This window comes from Aureobasidium namibiae, assembly GCF_000721765.1.
Source record: "Aureobasidium namibiae CBS 147.97 unplaced genomic scaffold scaffold_18, whole genome shotgun sequence".
Lineage (NCBI taxonomy): Eukaryota > Fungi > Ascomycota > Dothideomycetes > Dothideales > Saccotheciaceae > Aureobasidium > Aureobasidium namibiae.
This window is the reverse complement of record NW_013581191.1, coordinates 478,120-497,077: the sequence shown is the minus strand read 5'-3', so window position 1 is coordinate 497,077 and position 18,958 is coordinate 478,120. Positions and strand designations below refer to the sequence as shown.

The 18,958-nt window shown below is 50.8% G+C and overlaps 6 protein-coding genes across 6 annotated transcripts; 2 read left to right on the top strand and 4 right to left on the bottom strand.

Moving 5' to 3' along the window:
* Positions 1–1,569: 1,569 nt before the first annotated feature.
* On the bottom strand, positions 1,570–3,579 carry M436DRAFT_55043 (TRM-domain-containing protein; the record flags this gene model as incomplete). Its single annotated transcript, XM_013568661.1, has 2 exons — positions 1,570–3,122; positions 3,204–3,579. The coding sequence occupies 2 exons, from the start codon at positions 3,577–3,579 to the stop codon at positions 1,570–1,572; spliced, it is 1,929 nt and encodes a 642-aa protein (XP_013424115.1).
* A 735-nt stretch (positions 3,580–4,314) lies between these two features.
* On the bottom strand, positions 4,315–6,120 carry M436DRAFT_54915 (glycoside hydrolase family 5 protein; the record flags this gene model as incomplete). The annotated part of the gene is made up of 2 exons (XM_013568634.1): positions 4,315–4,655; positions 5,043–6,120. The coding sequence occupies 2 exons, from the start codon at positions 6,118–6,120 to the stop codon at positions 4,315–4,317; spliced, it is 1,419 nt and encodes a 472-aa protein (XP_013424088.1).
* Positions 6,121–7,578: 1,458 nt separating this feature from the next.
* On the bottom strand, positions 7,579–9,451 carry M436DRAFT_75769 (uncharacterized protein; the record flags this gene model as incomplete). Its single annotated transcript, XM_013568778.1, has 2 exons — positions 7,579–7,616; positions 8,023–9,451. The coding sequence occupies 2 exons, from the start codon at positions 9,449–9,451 to the stop codon at positions 7,579–7,581; spliced, it is 1,467 nt and encodes a 488-aa protein (XP_013424232.1).
* A 1,446-nt stretch (positions 9,452–10,897) lies between these two features.
* On the bottom strand, positions 10,898–12,302 carry M436DRAFT_75768 (uncharacterized protein; the record flags this gene model as incomplete). Its single annotated transcript, XM_013568777.1, has 2 exons — positions 10,898–12,001; positions 12,048–12,302. 2 exons carry the CDS (start codon positions 12,300–12,302, stop codon positions 10,898–10,900), a joined length of 1,359 nt encoding a protein of 452 aa, XP_013424231.1.
* Positions 12,303–13,341: 1,039 nt separating this feature from the next.
* On the top strand, positions 13,342–15,565 carry M436DRAFT_54548 (F-box/WD repeat-containing protein pof1; the record flags this gene model as incomplete). Its single annotated transcript, XM_013568584.1, has 3 exons — positions 13,342–13,710; positions 13,766–15,241; positions 15,281–15,565. The coding sequence occupies 3 exons, from the start codon at positions 13,342–13,344 to the stop codon at positions 15,563–15,565; spliced, it is 2,130 nt and encodes a 709-aa protein (XP_013424038.1).
* Positions 15,566–16,256: 691 nt separating this feature from the next.
* On the top strand, positions 16,257–18,337 carry M436DRAFT_54841 (NTF2-like protein; the record flags this gene model as incomplete). Its single annotated transcript, XM_013568617.1, has 2 exons — positions 16,257–16,664; positions 16,841–18,337. The coding sequence occupies 2 exons, from the start codon at positions 16,257–16,259 to the stop codon at positions 18,335–18,337; spliced, it is 1,905 nt and encodes a 634-aa protein (XP_013424071.1).
* Positions 18,338–18,958: the final 621 nt, after the last annotated feature.

Below are 18,958 nucleotides of genomic sequence, written 5' to 3'. Positions count from 1 at the left end.
ATCTAGGACGACGAGGACCCACGACTTTACCTCTCGACTCACCTCTCGACTCACCTCTCGCCTCAAAGACACATTTCGCGCGAACATGCTTTCCATTCATCCGCAGGTTGTCGACAATCCAGAGACGGCATCGTCATGTCCACGGCCCAGCACCACACTGCTCACAGCACTTGACACCATCTTCCACCACTCAACTATCCACGCCAGAATATATATACCAGCTTATGGTTTTGCTTACCATCGTCAACCAGAGCCAGTTGTGTCACACAACTTGATCAATCAGACCTGCCGGGGTAGCTCAATCGGTAGAGCGTGTGGCTCTTATCAATCTCTGATATTCCAAACCTCAAGGTCGCGGGTTCGAGCCCCGCCTTCGGCTATTCCTATACATACGGTTGATGAGTTCCTTTTTTGCTCTATGTCGTTGAGGTGGGAAAGGCAAAAGAGGTGGTGGTTGAGAATTTTTTCCTTTCGCTGGGTGGAGCGGAAGCTTGGCGGACAGGGTTGCGCTTGGACTCGAGAGATCTGCGGACTTCTACCACTCGGCATGAATCGACATTACACTATTTTTCTCTTTTTTCCCTCCTGTTTTTCCCTATAGTAATAGGAGCACATAATAGTAGTTATATAGAACGAGAACAGAAAATTTCATGACTTAGGGATTAAAAGAAGCACAGATTCGTTAAATAAAGCCATATACATCTCGAGCCTAACTTCTACACACTACCCCATCTCATTCTACACAAATATATCTTCTTCTCTCCGTATGCCTCGTATTGTCTCCTTGTGTAACACTTTTATATCCCTCTAAACCTACCGCTAAGCTTTAGTAGGCTCGGGGAGATTTCCCCTCGACCCAAAATTTTTTTTAGCCCCGCTCTAACGCCCCTGATCCACCCACCTCCTCACCACTTCCAGGAGAGCAAAAGGATGGATATCAACGGCTTCATGAGCAAAAGATACGACGCCTGCAGGACTCGAACCTGCGCTCCCGAAGGAAATAGATTTCTAGTCTATCGCTATAACCACTCAGCCAAAGCGCCTGATGATATAAATATTACAGTATTCCAAACTATATAGCTTGTGATTGACGAGTTTTGGGCGTCTGAGCAGCTGAAGCTCTCAATTCACGAGTGACCACTGGAAAGCGAGCTTCAAAGTGCGTTGGTTTGATGTTCGGAGCTATACCCGAAAGTCGAGACATCAGAAGCCGTCATCGTATAAGAAGGAGAAAACATGGGAATAAGTAAATCCACTTATCTTCGTGGTGATATGCTTGTCTAGATACATCAGCTAGCAATCGCTAAATAAGACTTGAACTTCGAAGAGAGCAGAAAGAAAAAAAAAACAGACAGGGTAATACGATCAGACAAGAGATGAGAGCGAGGTTTGATGCAACAAGTGACGATCAGAATGATAGCTCCATCACTTGCTTGGCTCTTTGATACATATAGGCAATATTGAGAAGAATGACGACGATGGTCTTGTAGTGTCTCGTCTAGAATTGTCCAATCCTATAGCTCACCTCAACATCAACGATCTTACAACGACCTGCTTGAGGGACTCCATCTAGCTAGCACCCTTAGCACGACTCATAGGACCCCAGTTCGCTCTCGGGTTAGTCTGATAACGCATGAGCTTCTTGCTATGATAATCCTTGCCCAACCTCTCATCAAACTTGATCTTGAACTTGAAAATATCAGCAGGAGGTTGTGTAGCAGGCTCTTCCTCAACATCTTCTCCCTTCTCTTCACCTTCGTTCTTCTCCTCAGATGCATCGACCTTTCTCATCTTTTGCAAAATCTTGAAGCCGGCTTGGGTTTCGCCGACCTTGCCTTCTTTGACGGGAGCTTTTTGACGGCTCCACTCTCTGATAATTTCCCAGATGGCGTCGTAGCTGGCGTCGGTTTTGATGGTGCCGGGTTTGGTATGCGAGCGCGTGGCGACGTATCCAGCGTGGCGTAGCGCGCCCTTGATAGCAGCTTCTGAAGGAGACTGGCAATGCAGAACCTTGCACAGATAGCTGGGAATGAAGAAGAAAGGATGAGGGTCGGTTACATGTCCTGGGATAGAGGGGATGAAGGGAGCTTCAGTCTCGCCCTTGAATGTCTGGAGGTTGTTCTCCAAAGTATCAAGCTCATCGAGAGCAGAGGTAAGCATACCTTCGATGCGAGCAGTAGTCCCATAAATCGACTTGTCCACATTGGGAAGCATGTCCAGAATACGACGGATGAAGTAAGGGTTGTGCAAAGGACCAGCCCACATAGGACCGGCAACATGAGTCTTGAAACCACAATGAGGACACCTGCTATCAGCTGCAGACAAAGAAGCAGTGTGCTTGTAGTTGAGGAAATTCTTCTGGGGAGTATGTCTGGCAAGAGGCTGGATCTGGAAGCTGCCGCAGCCAGTATCGCATTGGTGTACAAGCATGGTCTTTCCAGCCAGGAACTTGACATCAGCCGGTGACTTCTTGACACGCACCCAGACTCTGGCATAAAAGTCAATGCTGAGAGATAGGAGAGGCTCGATAGCAATACCTTGCACAGCAGCAGCCTTGGCGATAGAGTTCAGAATCAGACGGAGACCAGCTTCGTGAGAATGAGGACCCTTGAGTGGCAGACCGCCGTACAATGAGTAGGTCTTTTCGATGTAACCACAGGAAGCAAAGACACCGGCATCGGTACAGGTAACGCAAAGCAGACCACCGTCGTTCAGCGCTTGAACGGCAGCATCCAGGAAAGGCGCAGCGGTACCGTAAGGGTCCAGATCAATGACATCGTACTTGAGCTGAGTGTGTGCGGAAGGGCCATCTTCAGGTGTTGGAATGTAGTATGCAGCATTGTACATGTGACCAATGGCGTTACCAGTAGATGGAGTGATCTTGTCGGTCAGCTTGTTGTGCTGGACATTGAGACGAATGGCGTCTACAGCAGCTGGAGACATGTCGTTGGCGACAACTGTGGTCACAAAGGGTATCTCTTGGGCATAACGCAGTGCACGCAGACCAGAAGCCGACAGCGCGTCCAGTACACGGAATTTGGGCTTGTATTTGGACTCCCTGGGTGCCTCTGCTGTGTCGACGTCCATCTTGCCGTTCGTGGCTTCGGTCCCGTTCTCAGCCTCTGCACTTTGTTCTTGAGCTCCTGCCGTTGTTGTGTCCTCCATTTCAGTATCCTTCTGTGCTTCCGAGGCTACTGCAGCACCATGATTGCCCTTCCTCCTCTTGTCTTCCCCTGCATCATCCTCGGCCTGTCTCTTCCTTTCCCTCTTCTTGGCAGCTTGGTCGACCTTCTTGTCGTGTGCTTGCTTTCTGACAGCACACATGTGCTCACCAAAAGCCTTGATGGCAAGGACAGAAAGATCACGGTTGAACTGCTGGATCGGATTGTAGAAAACGCTTTGTGCTTGTTGATCACTGTCGTCGCCCTTGTGGTTCCTCTTTGACTTTGGGTCCTGTTCGGTTCGTGCGTTCGGCGGGACCAAGATGTATGCCAGACCCTCCTTGACGGTGCTGTATGACTTTCCATCGTGCTCGATCAACTGATCGACAGCTGGTTGGGAATCTATCGTCGCGCTCATCTTGGTATGTGTTGTGCGGAGAAAGCGTCTTTGGAGTACTGCGCGTGGGTTATAGACAAGTCGAAATGGTCTCAAGGTCATTGAGCTGCGAATGCTCCAATGACTTGTAAAGTCGGTCGCGCTTGCCCTCGTTGCTGCTACTTTTTTGCGACGGACGAAAGCCAAAAGCGGAGGAGATCGCCAGCCTTGGCGTTATCCACACCTTATCTCCGCTTGACCCCGCCCTCCACCTCAGACCTTCTCGAATCCCTGTAGCTACCTATCGAGATGCATAGTAATTCTGAGGAACGAGAAATGTCAAGCGAGATCCGGCGTCTTCCAAATCCGCTTTGAATCCAAGTCCAATCTGGAACGATGACACCTTTCGATAGTGAGGACATCGCATTAGACCTTCGTGGTAGGAGCATGGAAGTTTAGAGTCCTAGCATACGAGAATGGTACCTATGTTCCAGTCGATCTGAGCAAACGACTTGCGATCACAAAGGAAAGAAACACAGTCGTCATCGAGCACATCCGTTCATCGTGATGTTATAATGAGAATAATTAGAGATTGTTATGTACATAGACATTAGCTGGTAGTAAATAGAAATCAAGTAGTGAGCGTAAAGCGACCAAGCATTTCTGTAATATGCCGGTCAGTTTGGAGTATCTTTCTGGTTTCCTTGCCTTCTCCCCCATCATCAAACAGTAATATTAATCTCGAGATCGATCCTTCTTCACAAAGGAACAAGACATTTAGCAGTAGCAAGACTCGGTGTTCTTGGTGGCAATGTTGGCAGACATCAAGCTCTGGAAAGAGTTGTAGTCAGAAGCACAACCCTCGCCAGAAACGGTAACGCTGTTTGAGTATGCCTTTGCGTGGCTGAAGCAACCGCCCGAAAGGTTCTGGGCGTAAGCGTATTTCTGAGTGTTGTAGATGGTCTTGCGGCCTGAGAGAGTGTTGCCTTCTTGAGCCTGGATACCGTAGCTACCGACGAACACGGGGAACTTTCCAGTGCCCTTGAGGAGAGTAGTTTGCTTGCAGACGCTGGGAGCGATCAGGTGGGCCGAGAGCTGAGGAGCGGCGCTGGCAGAGGCTCCAGCCTTGGCTCCTGCACCGTAGGTTGAACCACTGTTGACTCCAGCAGCGACATTTGCGCCAGCATTGACTCCAGTGTTCAATCCAGCGTTGGCTCCTGCACCGTTGATGTATCCGTTGGCTCCAGCGGCGACGTTTGCGCCGGTGTTTACCCCAGCGTTGATTCCAGCATTGGCACCTGCGTTGATTCCAGCATTGGCTCCTAAGTGACCACCAAAGAGACCGCCGAGAAGACCACCAATGCGGGCGCCACCTTTGACTCCAGCGTTAACATTTGCTGCACCATTCACTCCAGCATTGACATTTGCTCCGACTCCTGCTCCGATGTTTGCGCCAGCCTTGATTCCACCACCAATACCGGCAGAAATTCCAGCACCAATGGCACCGGAGAATGAAACGTGAGAATCGATGACAATGTTGGCGTTGGCAGAGAACAGAGGAGCCCAGTAGTCGTGGCCAAGGAAAGCATCCTGGACCATGCAGGGAATACGAGCATCGAGTTTACCAATCTTCTTCACAACACCCTGAATATAAGTGGTGATGAAGTTGGTAGCGCCGATAGAGAGACCACCAGTAGTTGCGAAGTTGGCAGTAATATCACAGGGCTCGTTGATGGGAGAAATGGTGAAGGCGTTGACGCGGCCAGAGGCGGAGATGAAGCCAAGGATGGCGTCAATGGCCTTGAAGGAGTAGGAAAGATTTTCGGCAGAGTTGAACCAACCGGTGGCACCGATACGTTCGCCAGAAGAAAGACCGTTGACACCACCGGGAAGGGAGTCAAGACCGATGACGATGTGCATACCGTGACGCTGGATGGCGTAGTCGCAGATGGTCTTGAGGTGAGCCTGCTGGTTACCAGAGTAGAGACCGGAACCGGGAACAGAAACCCAGGCAGAGTAGTGGGTAGGGATTCTCAATAGGTTGATACCAGCAGCGGCAAGAGAGTCGATGTAGCTGGTAGTAATGTATGAAGAGTAGCGAGCCTCAAGGACAGCACCTGCCTTTGCACCGAGCTTGGCAGTCAAAGACCACTCGTCGTTGCAATCCGAACCGTACTTGTTCCACCAGTCAAGGTCGAGAGACTTGTCCTGGACAAGCCATCCTGAGAGCGTGACACCGTTGGCTTTGAAGCTCTTCCAATTGATGAAAGCACCACCGTTGACGCCAGCTGACCAGCCGATACTGTGCGAAAGACCTCCGTGAAGACCAGCATTTACGGACACGCCAGCCTGGCTTGAGAGAGAGAAAGGACATCCAACACCACCGAAGCCCAGAGCTTGACCGTGGACGTTGGCATTGGTCTGGAGACCGACACCAACAGAGCCCAGAAGAAGGTTGAGATCAGAGTGGACGGCAGTGGTGATGCCCTTCATCAGACCAAAGATCAGGCCGAAAGTAGGAGCAGCATGCACCTGAGTCGAACCTGCGACCAGGGCGGCTGTAGCTACTGTGGAAGTGCGCATGTTGATGTGATGTGTGATATGGGAAACAGCAGATAGAGCAAAGAATGTGAGTGCGGAACAAGAATGAGTGAGAGCAAAGGACAGCAGAGGAAAAGAATGAAAGACGATGATGAACCAGACCACAGAGAGGAGCACTTGAATCTACTTATACCTTCGTTCCTGTCTGCCTTTGGTTCGTACAGTACCGTATTGACAAGCGACGACAGAATACTATTCCTGGTCTTCTGTTCGTCTTCCGTGCCGAGCCTGCTAGCCATCGAGGCTTAGAGCTGGACATTCCCAGAGTTCGAGATGCTCTAGAGGACAATTGAAGAAAATGTCTAGGTATGAAACATTGGACATGTCTCTAGCCTCGCAAGTATGCTCGATTTTGGTGACAGAGGCTCGGCTGTGCGGAGACTAGACAAGATTGGCACTGGGTAGTGATGGACTCGATATGTTGAACATTTGGAAAATGAGCTGCTTGACGGAAGGGATAGACTAGACTGTGTTTCATGTCCAGAAAGAGAAACGGGCATGGCGGAAGAGAAAGCGTTGACCATCACGCATTGGGAGTCGATGTCTTGGCGATCATCACCGCTTGTTCTGGGAGCCGGCTATGAAGTCGTCTAGAAGGACGTGTCAGCATGGTTGACAGTACATCTAATGATCGACAAACCACTCTGTATTGAGTCCAAGTTGTATGCAGGTCGCTCGAGGCTGAATACATTAAGTCGACATGCATCTCTAGAACCAAGTGCATGGTCCGTCACCACCAGAATATATGGATCGCCCGGCTGCTGGCTGCTCGACCGGGTGCTGCCGACTTTGTTGCGCGTTTCATGTTTGTCCAACGACTCTCGCAACTCGCATACCATTCTATTTTCTCTCTCTCAGGCCTCTGTGGCTGAGCTGTGCATAGAATCACGCATCGGTTGACGAGTCAGTCTCCAACAACGATCATATCAAACCTCTGAAATGTGGACAAGCAGAACAAGTCACCCGAGACCATCAAATCACCTCCAGGACATGACTGCCAAGCTTTGCGACAAACGGTTATTATTTCCGTAAACCAAAGGGCATGACTTGCCGCATTCCCTCTCAATCATGTGGGACCGCGGATTGTCTCCAAGAACGGTTCTAGAAAGGATCAATGCATTGTTCTCTGAGGCTGTAGGAAGGGCATTTGTCAGCTCACAACAATGGGAATGGCAAAAGATGTCTATGTTGACTTAGAAGGAATAGGCGGAGAGGGTCTTTCGCGAGTAAGGACATGAGACCTGGGAAGTTGCTGCCGGCTTCCACAGTAGAAGATCATGATCTTCAAAGTTATGCGGACATTATCTTTTCTCCGTTCCCAACAATGTCCGATGCCATGCAGCTTGTTGCCTTCAGGCTCACAGTTTTTGAAGCTGGCAGGACGACCTTGCTCTTTGCATCAACCTTTCTATTCTCACCACACAGGCAAGTTTGAGGTTACTAGGCGAGTACAGCCTTTTTCGGAGGGAGTCTAAGCTCTATTCAGCATTCAGTAATACGATCCGATTGTTTGAGCAGTCATGGTACAAGAGCCTGCGTGTTTCCTGGTCATCTAGGCCAAGCCATTACCAATGCGGACCAGCTTCCCCTAAGTATCTACGAAAATGCACAAAAGTATCGACGAGCAGGACGGTATCCATCGAGATGCAACATTTTCAGAGCTCTCCTTGGTCACATCCCTATCCGGAAGACTACTGTGCCTTTCCTCAGAAAGGACATCGCTCTGCAGCGCTCAAGGAAAATAGATTGCTTACATACGTCGATCTGTATTCAGGCTTGTTCGTAGATGGTTAGTGTGATATATATGGCCTGTCTGAATTGCTAGCTACATAGAACTCCTCCTCATCTTCTTCGCCTCCACAGCCTCAACATTCCTCCTCCTACCAAAATCCTTTTTCTCAAAAAACCCCTTCGCCAACTCTCCAAACCACCTCTTCATCTCCTCCAACTCATGCTCAGCCGAGGCATCCAAACCTCTACTATGTTGCTCCAAACTGTCTACACACTGTTTGCCTAACTCTTCCAACTCCTTGGTACATTCATTACTCACGTCACGTATCTCAGTGATGCCTTCGTCGATTTGCTCGCGCACGGCGAGTTCATTGGCTTTGCAGTCTTCGTAGAATGCATCGCGGTGGGAGGCAACTGCGCCGTTGAGGAAGAGCTCGGCTGCAATAGGGAGTTGAGTTTCTACGAGTGAGTGGAGGCGTTGGTGGGTTAGCGTTTTGAAGGCGTCTTTGGTTAGTTTGCCCAGACGTTGTTCGATGATTTTGTCGACTCTGGCAGTCAGAGCAGTGTCTTCGGCATCTGAATCATCCACCGGATTTGAGCCTTGTGTTGGCGTCTTGGGATCGGCTGACGTTGCTGGTGCGAGCAAGTGTTGATGCCCTGATTCCGCGAGGGCTTCACGTACTAGGTCGTCAGGCAGACCAGTCAGTTGCCTTTGCAGCTCACATAGCTTCATACGCTGCCTGTAACTTTGTTTCGTGTCTTTCGTAAACTGAGTAGGGGTTATATGTGCGGGCGATGGAGAGCAAGTGGTCGGGGTGTTAGTTTCTGTGGGAGACCAGGGAGGTGGTGGAGGAGAGCATGGCATAGCTGATGCTGGTGAAGGCGAGTCGGCACTTCGAGATCGTTTTCCGAGCACACTTTGCTGCACAGATGCAGGACCGCAATAAGGCGGAGGACTTGTTGAACGATTGAAGACACGCCAGTCTTGCTCTATCGCGCCTTGTCCAGCATTGAGACGTTTGTAGTCCAAAGGCTGTGCTTTGAGCATACGAGCACGCAGAGCGCCAGAAAACGTACGCAACTGATGTAGATCACCATCTTTGAATTGTTGCTTAGCAAGGTGGAGATGAATGGTCTTGCTCTGGCAGATCTTTGCAAAGGCATCGAGACTGGCACTGGCTGCATCTGAAACGGCCGATCTAAGAGTTGTGCCATCAAGTGACGGTGGTACGAGGACGACACCTGTAGCATTGAGGCATAAGATGAGCGTTGAAACCGCAGCTGAGTTGGTCACGGATACAGGAACCATAGAGAACATACGATCTGGTATGAGCTTGTCATTGCTTTTCGCGACTACAGTACAAGTGTCAACTTTTTCAGGACAGATATTGAGCATGAGAGTCTGCTTCCCACAGTCGAGAGCCGCGTTAATTTTGACCGATATGGATCCCTGATCGTCGTTGTGGTCATGAGCTATACGCAGTCGAGCGACGCATGCCACGTCGAACTCAGGCGCATGCGCAAGGATCGCTTTCTCGAAAATCCAGAGAGGCTCCGGCGTTCTTGATGTGCTTGTAGTCATGCTGAAAGATGAAGGCCCTCGAGTCGGATCGAGTTACCCTCCCACCCGGGCTTTGTGTCGGCAATGAGCAGCCCTGACTCGTAAAGGAGAGCTATGAGTGATGATGATAGTCGCAACGAGGACGACGACACGCTGCAGACCGCTTTCTATACTCAACAGCCTGGTCACAAGTGCGCGCCCAACCCAAGAGTCAACGTGTGATCCGGGGAGTCCACTGAAGGATGGCGAGACGAGTGGCTAGGACAGACAGAGTAAAAGAAGTGATGCAGCAGCGTGAAGCGTACACCGAAGAACGACACGGTATGAAGAATGGAGGATAGAGGACGAGTCGATGATACGCTGCAGAACGCGGTCTGTACTCGACAGCCTAGCCACAAGTACGCGCCCAATCCAAGATCAACGAATAATCTGGAGAGCCCAATGAGAACACAGGGATGGCAAGACGAGTGACAAGGACGGCAGAGCAAGAAGGCGATACAAGCGTAAAGTGAGACGTCGAAAGATGATGTTGTAGTGAGGAAGACAATGGGATGAGATTGAAGGCGTCGCGTTCGCGTTCTTCCCTGACCTTCGGGATTTGCCGCCGCGGTGAGGACCGTGCGAAGTCGCTGCCATCAAGGTGTGTGACGCCAGCATCTCTGAAAGAAGTTCGATGCAAACAGCTATGAAAATACAGAGAGTCTTCAGGGAGTAGAAAGCATCCACTGAGAGTGCAATTGTGGTGGCTCTCTCTGGTCTTGTCCACTATCTGCAAAGAACTGTGCATTTCCATGACTATGTTTCTGCTTGTGTGTCGCCATGAGAGTGAGCGGAAGATCGTAACTCGGTTGTATACAAGTCCAAGACCTATGTCGACGTACTCATCGTTTGTTTCCGAAGTTACCAATTTGCTTGACGCCGAAAATTGGTTGTAGAAGCCAGTTCAGCCATCTCTTGATCCATGAGCTCGATCCCAGCACTGCCCCCTCGGGCAAGTCATGCTGCAGTGATGATCTTGGTGGATGCATGTTAATGGTTTGGAGTCTAGTGTGAGAATATTGAAGGATGGGATGTGTGTGGTAGATTTATATCAGATTCCAACAGAGACAAAGAAAAAACAGCTCGAAAATGTGGCCTTGTGATGAATATCGAGAGACACAAAGAATGCTTGTACCAAATCCGGGGCTAGTATGACAATGGACAGCGTGCTGGTTTGGATGACATTGTTCGCACAGGACTGATGAGTTGTCATCGTCTAAAAGTCTTTGAGACACCTATAGACAAAGTTCATAGATGAGAATATGATTCATGCCCTGTATATGCTTGAACCCCCTTGACCCCTTTGTGATGCTGTATAGATATTTGTTAAAACGCCATAGGAAAAACCAGTAGCAGCCATGGTAGTCTCGCTTGTAACGCCAAGCAGCCCATATTGCAGTGTCATGTTAAGTAGTATGATCATCAGTGCTATCCGCCATCTTGAAGCGGCTCTCGCTGTATCTCGGGCTCTACAGCTGTAATTTCCCAGCGCCTTGGGGCATCGGTCAAACCGGGCCAGATGTCACGAGGCAAAAACTCCCCCATCTCACGGACAAAGTCTTCGCGCATGGCAACATCCTCTTTATAGAGGGCCGCAATCTCACGACGAGCCTTATCGGCAACACGCTGCATCCGAGCCTCGACAGCATGTCGACGAACGACCTCTTCGAGCAATGAGGCGTAGGATGTAACGAAGGATTCATAGAAGTCAGTCAACGAAGCCAGATCTTCCGCTTTGGCGAGCAGAGTCTCCTTCAGTGTGTTCCAGTTGTTACTGTATAACTTTGCAGCTGCGATGAAGATGGGGAGACCACCTCCAAGCGTGCGGAGAAGATCTAGCACACGATTGAGGAGTTTATGGCGTAGGCGGATGGCTTGTGAGTATGCTTGCAGTTGATCGAGTGTTGTCTCCATTTCCGAAAGACGTTCGCCTATCTCAAGCATGACATCCTCAACCTCTTGAGCATCGTTATCCACAACGGCAAGCATTTCCTGACGTTCATGTTCGTTTAGGGGACCTAGAGGTAGGTTCTTGTACAGACTGTCTTCCGGAGCTTCGGAGGCCGAGGACGAGTCGGCTTGACGAGCAGCTTCACCTCCTCCCTCTGTGTGTTTAAGAGCTGAGGTGCAAAGATCGTAATGTGCGACCAATGAGCTTAGCAATGAAGCCATCTCGGTAGCATGTGTTGTAAGGGCATGGAATAAGGGTGGTATGAGAGATGTGTCATCCTGGTTCTCGGTGGCCTGGTCGGCATCTTCTATAGCAAGGTCGAGTGTACGGATCTGATCGTCGAAGGAGTCTTGGGAGCGTTGGAAGTCATTTTCTGCTGCTTTGTGCGAGTCGATGGTGCTGCGAAGTGATTCGATGAGGTTGAGATGTGTGTCTTCGTCGATAAAGTCATGTAGTGTTTTCTGTTTGTTGAGGTTGGTACCTATCGAGTGCAGTTCCGAAGTGTCTACTTGGGTGTTGGTCAGCTGTACCAGGGTGGCTTGGAGGCGGTTGTCGGCGAGATCGAGCTGGTGTATCACTGCCTGACGCTGTGAGCAGGAGTTTCTGCGACGACCAAGCCCGTCATACCTTGAAATCGACATCGGTCTCGCGGCCGACGGTATCCAGACCATCTCTTACGGCAACCAAGACGTTCGCTTCTTCCAGCACTCCTTGCCTAACAAAGGCATTCTTGGCTGACAGCACAGCCGTCTCCTCGACCAGACGTCTGGCCGTTGTTACGACATGATGCGCTCGCGAGACCGAGGCGGTTGAAGATAGAGAGCGCTTGGCCGCGACAAAATGCAGGACCAGGCGCTCGACTTCATCAAAGTGTTCACTCATGCAGAGCTGCTGACTTGAGCATCGTCTGCTCGGACAGCTGGCTTCTACTCTTTGCGAGATTATGAAAAGTCACGCAAGAAACACCTGGATGGCGCGAGTGTTGACTTTCGCGGAAGTCAGCTTGACATCCCGGTCGCCAATTAGTGGCAGCTGGCTTGAGACAGCAACTTGACCCAAAGCTCAGTAATTACTGTGGCGCCCCCACAGCCGGATAGGTAGGTCGGGGTGCCTTAGCGGCTCGCAAGTTAGGGTTGCGATTGTTATCTGTCTGTCTGTCTGCCTGCCCGATGCGGCATGACAGATTCTTCTCATCAGGATTGCTCCTGTTCTCAGCATTCTGCGCCCTATCACCGAGCAGGGATCTTAGAATCCATCAATTTGCTCTGTTATGTCGCCATGCTGTCTTCTGAGTCAAAGTTTGCAAAGCTGTGCATTTTCTTTGTTTTGTGACTAATTGAAACGTAAGTCGAGGCGATTCCGGTCTGGGTCGAAGAGGTAATCACGCCCCCTGGCTATGAAGCCTGGGTAAAGACTGTCTTTCGAAGAACAACCATGGCAACAGATAGTATGGAATTATCATTATACAATTCAGGATACGTCTCCGTATCAAGAAGCCGGTCGACATTCATGGCACTGCTCCTAGCGAGTCTTGACTCGAAATAGCGGCCAAGTCTCTCCGGATATGATTGATTACAGCAATAGAGTGGGTACGGAAACGACCTCTCTTGTAAGTGGTCGATGCTGAACCCTTCTTCGCCCTCCGAAGACGCCATATTGCGAATCAGCAGCTTAGAGATCACCATCCTCGTCCCTTGCAGAAGCCTTACTCGAGTACTGTCGCTGCGTCGCACCACCGCTTACATACATTCGTTCATTTTCCGCCAACCCGGGCGACGTTCAACACTCGCCATAAATCTCGGTCGCACCACCTCATCGCTTTCGTACGAACACGCGGTCAAGCATCCGATCTCGTTTGGTTATAACCCGCGCCAGGAACGCCCTTGTATGAGAGTCCGCCTCTCCCAAGATGGCGTCAGATATGGATCCTAAGTCGCAAGCCAACGCCTTGTCCGAGAGTCGATCTGTTCGCCATGAACTAGAAGGCATATGTTCTCATGATCACGGGAATGAGGGCCACAAGTTGCGCCATCACAACAATTCTCTCGAAGAAAACATTTCAATTCCTTCAAACTCCAGACATGCCGAGCAGGCCATTGCTCCCTTTCTGGCCAAACACATTCCGACACAGTACAACCCTGTCGGCCACCTGGTGCCACAGTCCACCAACACTGAATTCGATCACGCTCACCACCAAGACGCTTCAAGTACAAAGTTCTGCTACCGTCACCGTCCCGACCTGAAGTGCAGACGTCAAGCCAACGAGCCCTCTATGGAGCAACTCCAGAATGTATCACGCTACCTGCTCTCTGCCAATGACTCACTGTATGCTGACCTCTGAAAAGGAACTCGGTACCGTCTCTCAATCCGACCAGCAAGCCATCTCCCATGTCTGGTCTCTCTTCTCCGCCGCCCCCTCCAAACATCGCAATCTCATGCTTCAGGGCATCCTGTCGCAATGCTGCTTCCCCCAGCTGTCCTACATCTCCGCTTCCGTTCGCGACCTGATCAAGATCGACTTCCTTTCTGCCCTACCGCCAGAGCTAGGCTTCAAGATCCTCTGCTTCCTCGACACTACTTCGCTGTGCAAGGCCGCTCAAGTCAGTCGACGCTGGAGAAGCCTTGCCGACGATGACGTCGTCTGGCACAGAATGTGTGAGCAACACATTGACCGAAAATGCACAAAATGTGGATGGGGTCTGCCTCTGCTTGAGCGCAAACGACTGAGAATCGAAAAGAGACAAATACAATTGCGCGCCATCTCTCGAGGAAATAACGAGTGGTCGCCAGCCATTACCCCGCTTGTCGAAGATCCTGTATCTGTTTCCAGCACCACAACTGCACCAATGAACAAGGCTCTTGCCATTGTCGGAGAGAAGCGCAAGCTTGAAGATGAGCCAACTTCACCGCAGAAGAAGTTGTGCACCCCAGCAGCGGGTGAAGACGAGGTCAACTCATACTTTCAACCGCAAACAAGAAGGCCTTGGAAGGATGTATACAAGGATCGTTTCAAGGTTGGCACCAACTGGAAATATGGCCGATGCTCGACAAAGATTTTCAGAGGCCACAAGAACGGTGTCATGTGCTTACAATTCGACGAAAATGTTCTGATCACTGGATCTTATGATTGCACAGTAAAGGTATGGGACATCAAGACAGGAAAAGAGTTGAGGACACTCGAGGGTCATACTTCAGGCATTCGAACATTACAGTTTGACGACCAGAAGCTCATTACGGGATCCATGGACAACACGACCAAGGTCTGGGACTGGCGGACTGGAAAATGCTTGAGAACATTCCAGGCTCACACAGGCGGTGTGATTTGCGTCAACTTCGATGCTGGCTACATTGCTTCAGGCTCGATGGATCACACTATCAGAATCTACGAAGTTAAGAACAGAGCGTCCTATCTGCTCAAGGGTCATACCGACTGGGTCAACGCTGTGAAGCTCGATGTGGAGTCACGTACACTGCTCTCTGCTTCAGACGACTGCACAGTTCGTTTGTGGGATCTGGACACCCGCCGATGTATCAAGGTTTTCGAAGGACACGTCGGGCAGGTGCAGCAGCTGGTAGCTCTTCCTCCGGAGTTTGAGCTTGACGAGGCCGATCTGCTCTCTGGAGAAAACGAGGATGACACGTCTTCTACCTCTTCAGGACCGTCGCTTGCTCACAAGCACTCTCACCACCCAGCAACAACATTCAACGAAATGGTGGCTCCATTCTGGCCTGACGAGCCCGAGCGCCCAGCGCCACCTCGATACATGCTTACTGGTGCTTTGGACAGCACGATTCGTCTGTGGGATGTGCACGCACCTGCTGTGTCACCTGCTGTAGATGCAGCGAACCCGATACAAAAGCCACCTACCACCAACGCATGCTTACGTACATACTTCGGACACGTTGAAGGTATCTGGGCGCTTGCAGCAGATCACTTGCGCATGGTTTCAGGATCAGAAGATCGTACAGTCAAGATCTGGGATCCCCGCAGTGGCAAGTGCGAAAGAACATGGACGGGTCATGCTGGACCTGTGACATGTATTGGACTGAGTGACAGTCGACTTGTGTCTGGAAGTGAAGACTGCGAGGTGCGCATGCTATTGTTTAACACAGGAGAAGGAAGCGAAGGCTGCGAAGAGAAATGATATGAAAATGTTTTTTGGTTGATGTTTTAGCATAGAACCACTTTTAGCGCAGGTGCCTGGAGTAATAGGGAGATATCAAACAAGAATGAATTTATTGTTGACTACTGCTCATTGCATGAATGATATGTTATTGTTGGAAGCTGCTGTAACATTGTTTCTTGTGGAATGACTCTGTGACAGACAATTGGCGACCATGTGAGGACTGCTACTCTCGTTCAAATGAATAGGCAACAAGGGGTCTGAGACAATAGCAGGTTTATATAGACAGTGACTTTCACGGTCGAGTGAGAGACATGAATAGACATGAATGGAGTTGGACCGTGCTTGGACCCTCGGCCTTGGCTTAATTATATGACGCTCGCTGCCTTGAACTTTCTCTCAGTCGCAGCAAACTGAAGTCACTTCTGACCGCCAACACCGACCAACCACAGACGTCGAGTCTCACAAGCCTTTTCAATTCTTTGTTTCAACTAGTAACGTTTCTTCTCTATCGAACCCGGAGAGAGAGGAAACCACCGACTTTCGCTCGCATTGCGCCAACTTTGCAGCCGCGCATAACCCACTGAACAAAGACCATTCACTCTTGTCCGCCGTCTTTGGCAATTGCTCTCTCACCACCAAGAACTCCAACACCCTATACACCTACTACACTCCCGACCTCACCCGCTCGTCCTCCCATCCGATCGCCGCCATGGTTTCCCAGAAGAAGCCCACCGGTGTTGCGCGCAACGCTCGCGGCGGCGCCATCGCAAAGAGAAAGGGCAGAACCGATCGCGACGGTGACCTCGTTATGGATCCTACTGCACGCGCTCGTCCTGGTGGTGGTATCAACAAGGGTGGCAAGGCAGGCGCGCCCAAGCCTCGCGGCGCAAAGCCCGGTGCTCGCGGCGCTGGTTTCGAAAAACAGCTCGCCAGCCATGTCGGAGGCTCATCAACCGCAGTGCGCACACGACCAAGTAGAGGACTGGAAGAACTCCGAATCACTGGCCACAAGAGCAGCAAGGCAGCTTCAAACACCGATGGCGGCTTGAGCTCGCTCATTGTCTGGGTCGAAAAGAGAGCCTCGCTCAAAGCAAAGAGAGCCGTCAAAGTCAAGAAGGTACACCAACCGAGCCCAGCCCATCCCACATTCCCTTAGTCGCCAGGTCCGGTCCGCTTTCGTTTGCAGCCAATCTCAGAACGACGACCAGAAACCTCGACCCTGTCACTTTCTTTCTGATGCTCCATCAGACCTTCAATTTTCCTTCCGTAATGTTGTACTAACATCGCATATAGTCCCGAGCCGAAGGTGACGATCTGATAATCTCGGTCCCTGGAGAAGACACGGCCCACGTGTTGCGCCTCGATGGCTTTGTTTTCGCTGGAGCAAACATCAAGATCGAACGAGCCGACTCCGACTCTGGTGCTTCCAAGGAGGCTGCCATCGCCATGCTCAAGGGTGTTCTCACCAGAAGATACATGGTCGAGAACAAACTGCTCGATCTCAGCAATCTTGCCGAAGACCCCGACCTCAAGGCTGCTTCAATCTTCGACAGCAGCTCAACCACGAGCAAATTCTTCCCTGCCATGATGAAGGTCTTGGATCAACAGTTCAAGTCCAACGCCGAAAAGAACGAGGCCATCATCAGCGTCTCCCTCGCCAACAACCAACTCCCAACTGTCAGTCCTGTCACAACTCTCGCCCAGACTCTACCACAGCTCAAGAACCTCGACCTCTCCAACAACGCCTTCAAGGACTTGACTGCGCTTGAAGCATGGAGACGCAAGTTCTCAAAGCTTGACCACCTCATCGTCACTGGCAACCCTCTGGAACAGGCCGAGCCCGACTATGTCTCCAAGCTCTTGGCCTGGTACCCCAAACTTCGTCTCCTCAACACTGTCCAAGTCCGCTCTGACGAGGATGCCAAGACTGGCCGTCAAGTCACCGACATTCCCTTCCCTATCAGAGGCCCCAACTTCCAGGACGAAGGTCAGATTGCCGAGAACTTCCTGCGTACCTTCTTCGCTGGCTACGACACAGATCGCGCCACCCTGGTCCAGCACTACTACGACGAGCAGTCAGACTTCTCCTTCTCCGTCAACACCGCCGCTCCTCGCGATCCCTCAAAAGCCAGCGACACTGCCCCTCAGGAATGGGACTCTTATATCAAGGGCAGCCGCAACCTGAAGAAAATCACTCAGCTTCCTGCCAGACAGAGCCGCCTCTGCCGTGGGGCCCAAGCCATCCACGAACGCTGGTCTACCCTTCCTGCTACTCGCCACCCCGACCTTGCTACCCAACCTCAGAAGTGGCTCCTCGAATGTCAATCACAACCTGGCGTCCCTGACCCCACTGGCGCATCACCTGTCGGTGTCGACGGCTTCCTCATCACCGTCCACGGCGAGTTCGACGAAATTGACGTTAGTAACGGTCAAGTCAAGAAGTCTCGCTCTTTCGACCGCACCTTTATCCTCGGTCCCGGTGGTCCCACTGGTGTCCGCGTCGTCAGTGACATGCTCACCATTCGCGCCTACGGAGGTTTCGCCGCCTTCGAGCCCGAACACAACGAACCACAAGTCCCAGTCGAGGCCGGCGTGCCCGTGCTTCCACCAGGACTCACACCCGAGATTGCCGAACAAATGCTCCTCGAACTTCAGAAACAGACCTCCATGACTGTTCAGTATGCAAAGGACTGTCTCGAGCAGGTGCAGTGGGACTTTGACCGCGCCCTGCAGGCCTTTGCTGCCGTCAGAGCCAACCTTCCTGCCGATGCTTTTGTTCAGGCTGCTTAGGAAGACTCGTTAACCATGGATGAGGCGGAGGATACTCTTACTCTCAAGGTCGATAAGGTTTGACGGCATGATCACAGCATCAGTTACTGCCACCTTGCCGGGTCACCAACACATGCATTTTCAACATCGGAGTTTCTCGTTTTCAAGCATTTTCAAAGGATCAAAAACAACAACACTGGGTGGTCGAAGGAGACCTTGGAGGATTCGCGATGCTTTCTCTTCTCTCTTTTCTCAATTTGCGAAGGCGCTTAATGGAGTCTGATGGGTGTGATGAGGTTCAACCTCTTTTTGTTTCTTGTTTTTGTTTTTTCATTCTTTCTTGTTCACCTTTACAAATTGAAGGGCACAGATGGCTGGAAGAGAGGCCTGTTTTTACATTCAAACGATGGGGGAGATGTCTCGATGAGAGGCAGAGAAGATACATAGAAGTGGCAGCAACGCATGGCAAGCAAGTCGAAAGAAACGCTCGTTGCTAAGCACACGACAAGACATAAAACACCAAAAAAAAAACACATTTACAATCTCACCTCTTAACTTTCAATCTCGGGTCAAACGTGATGGCGTTGTACAAATAGTGATTTGCCTTTTGTTGACCTTGTTGTTCTCGCACAAGTCACCGTA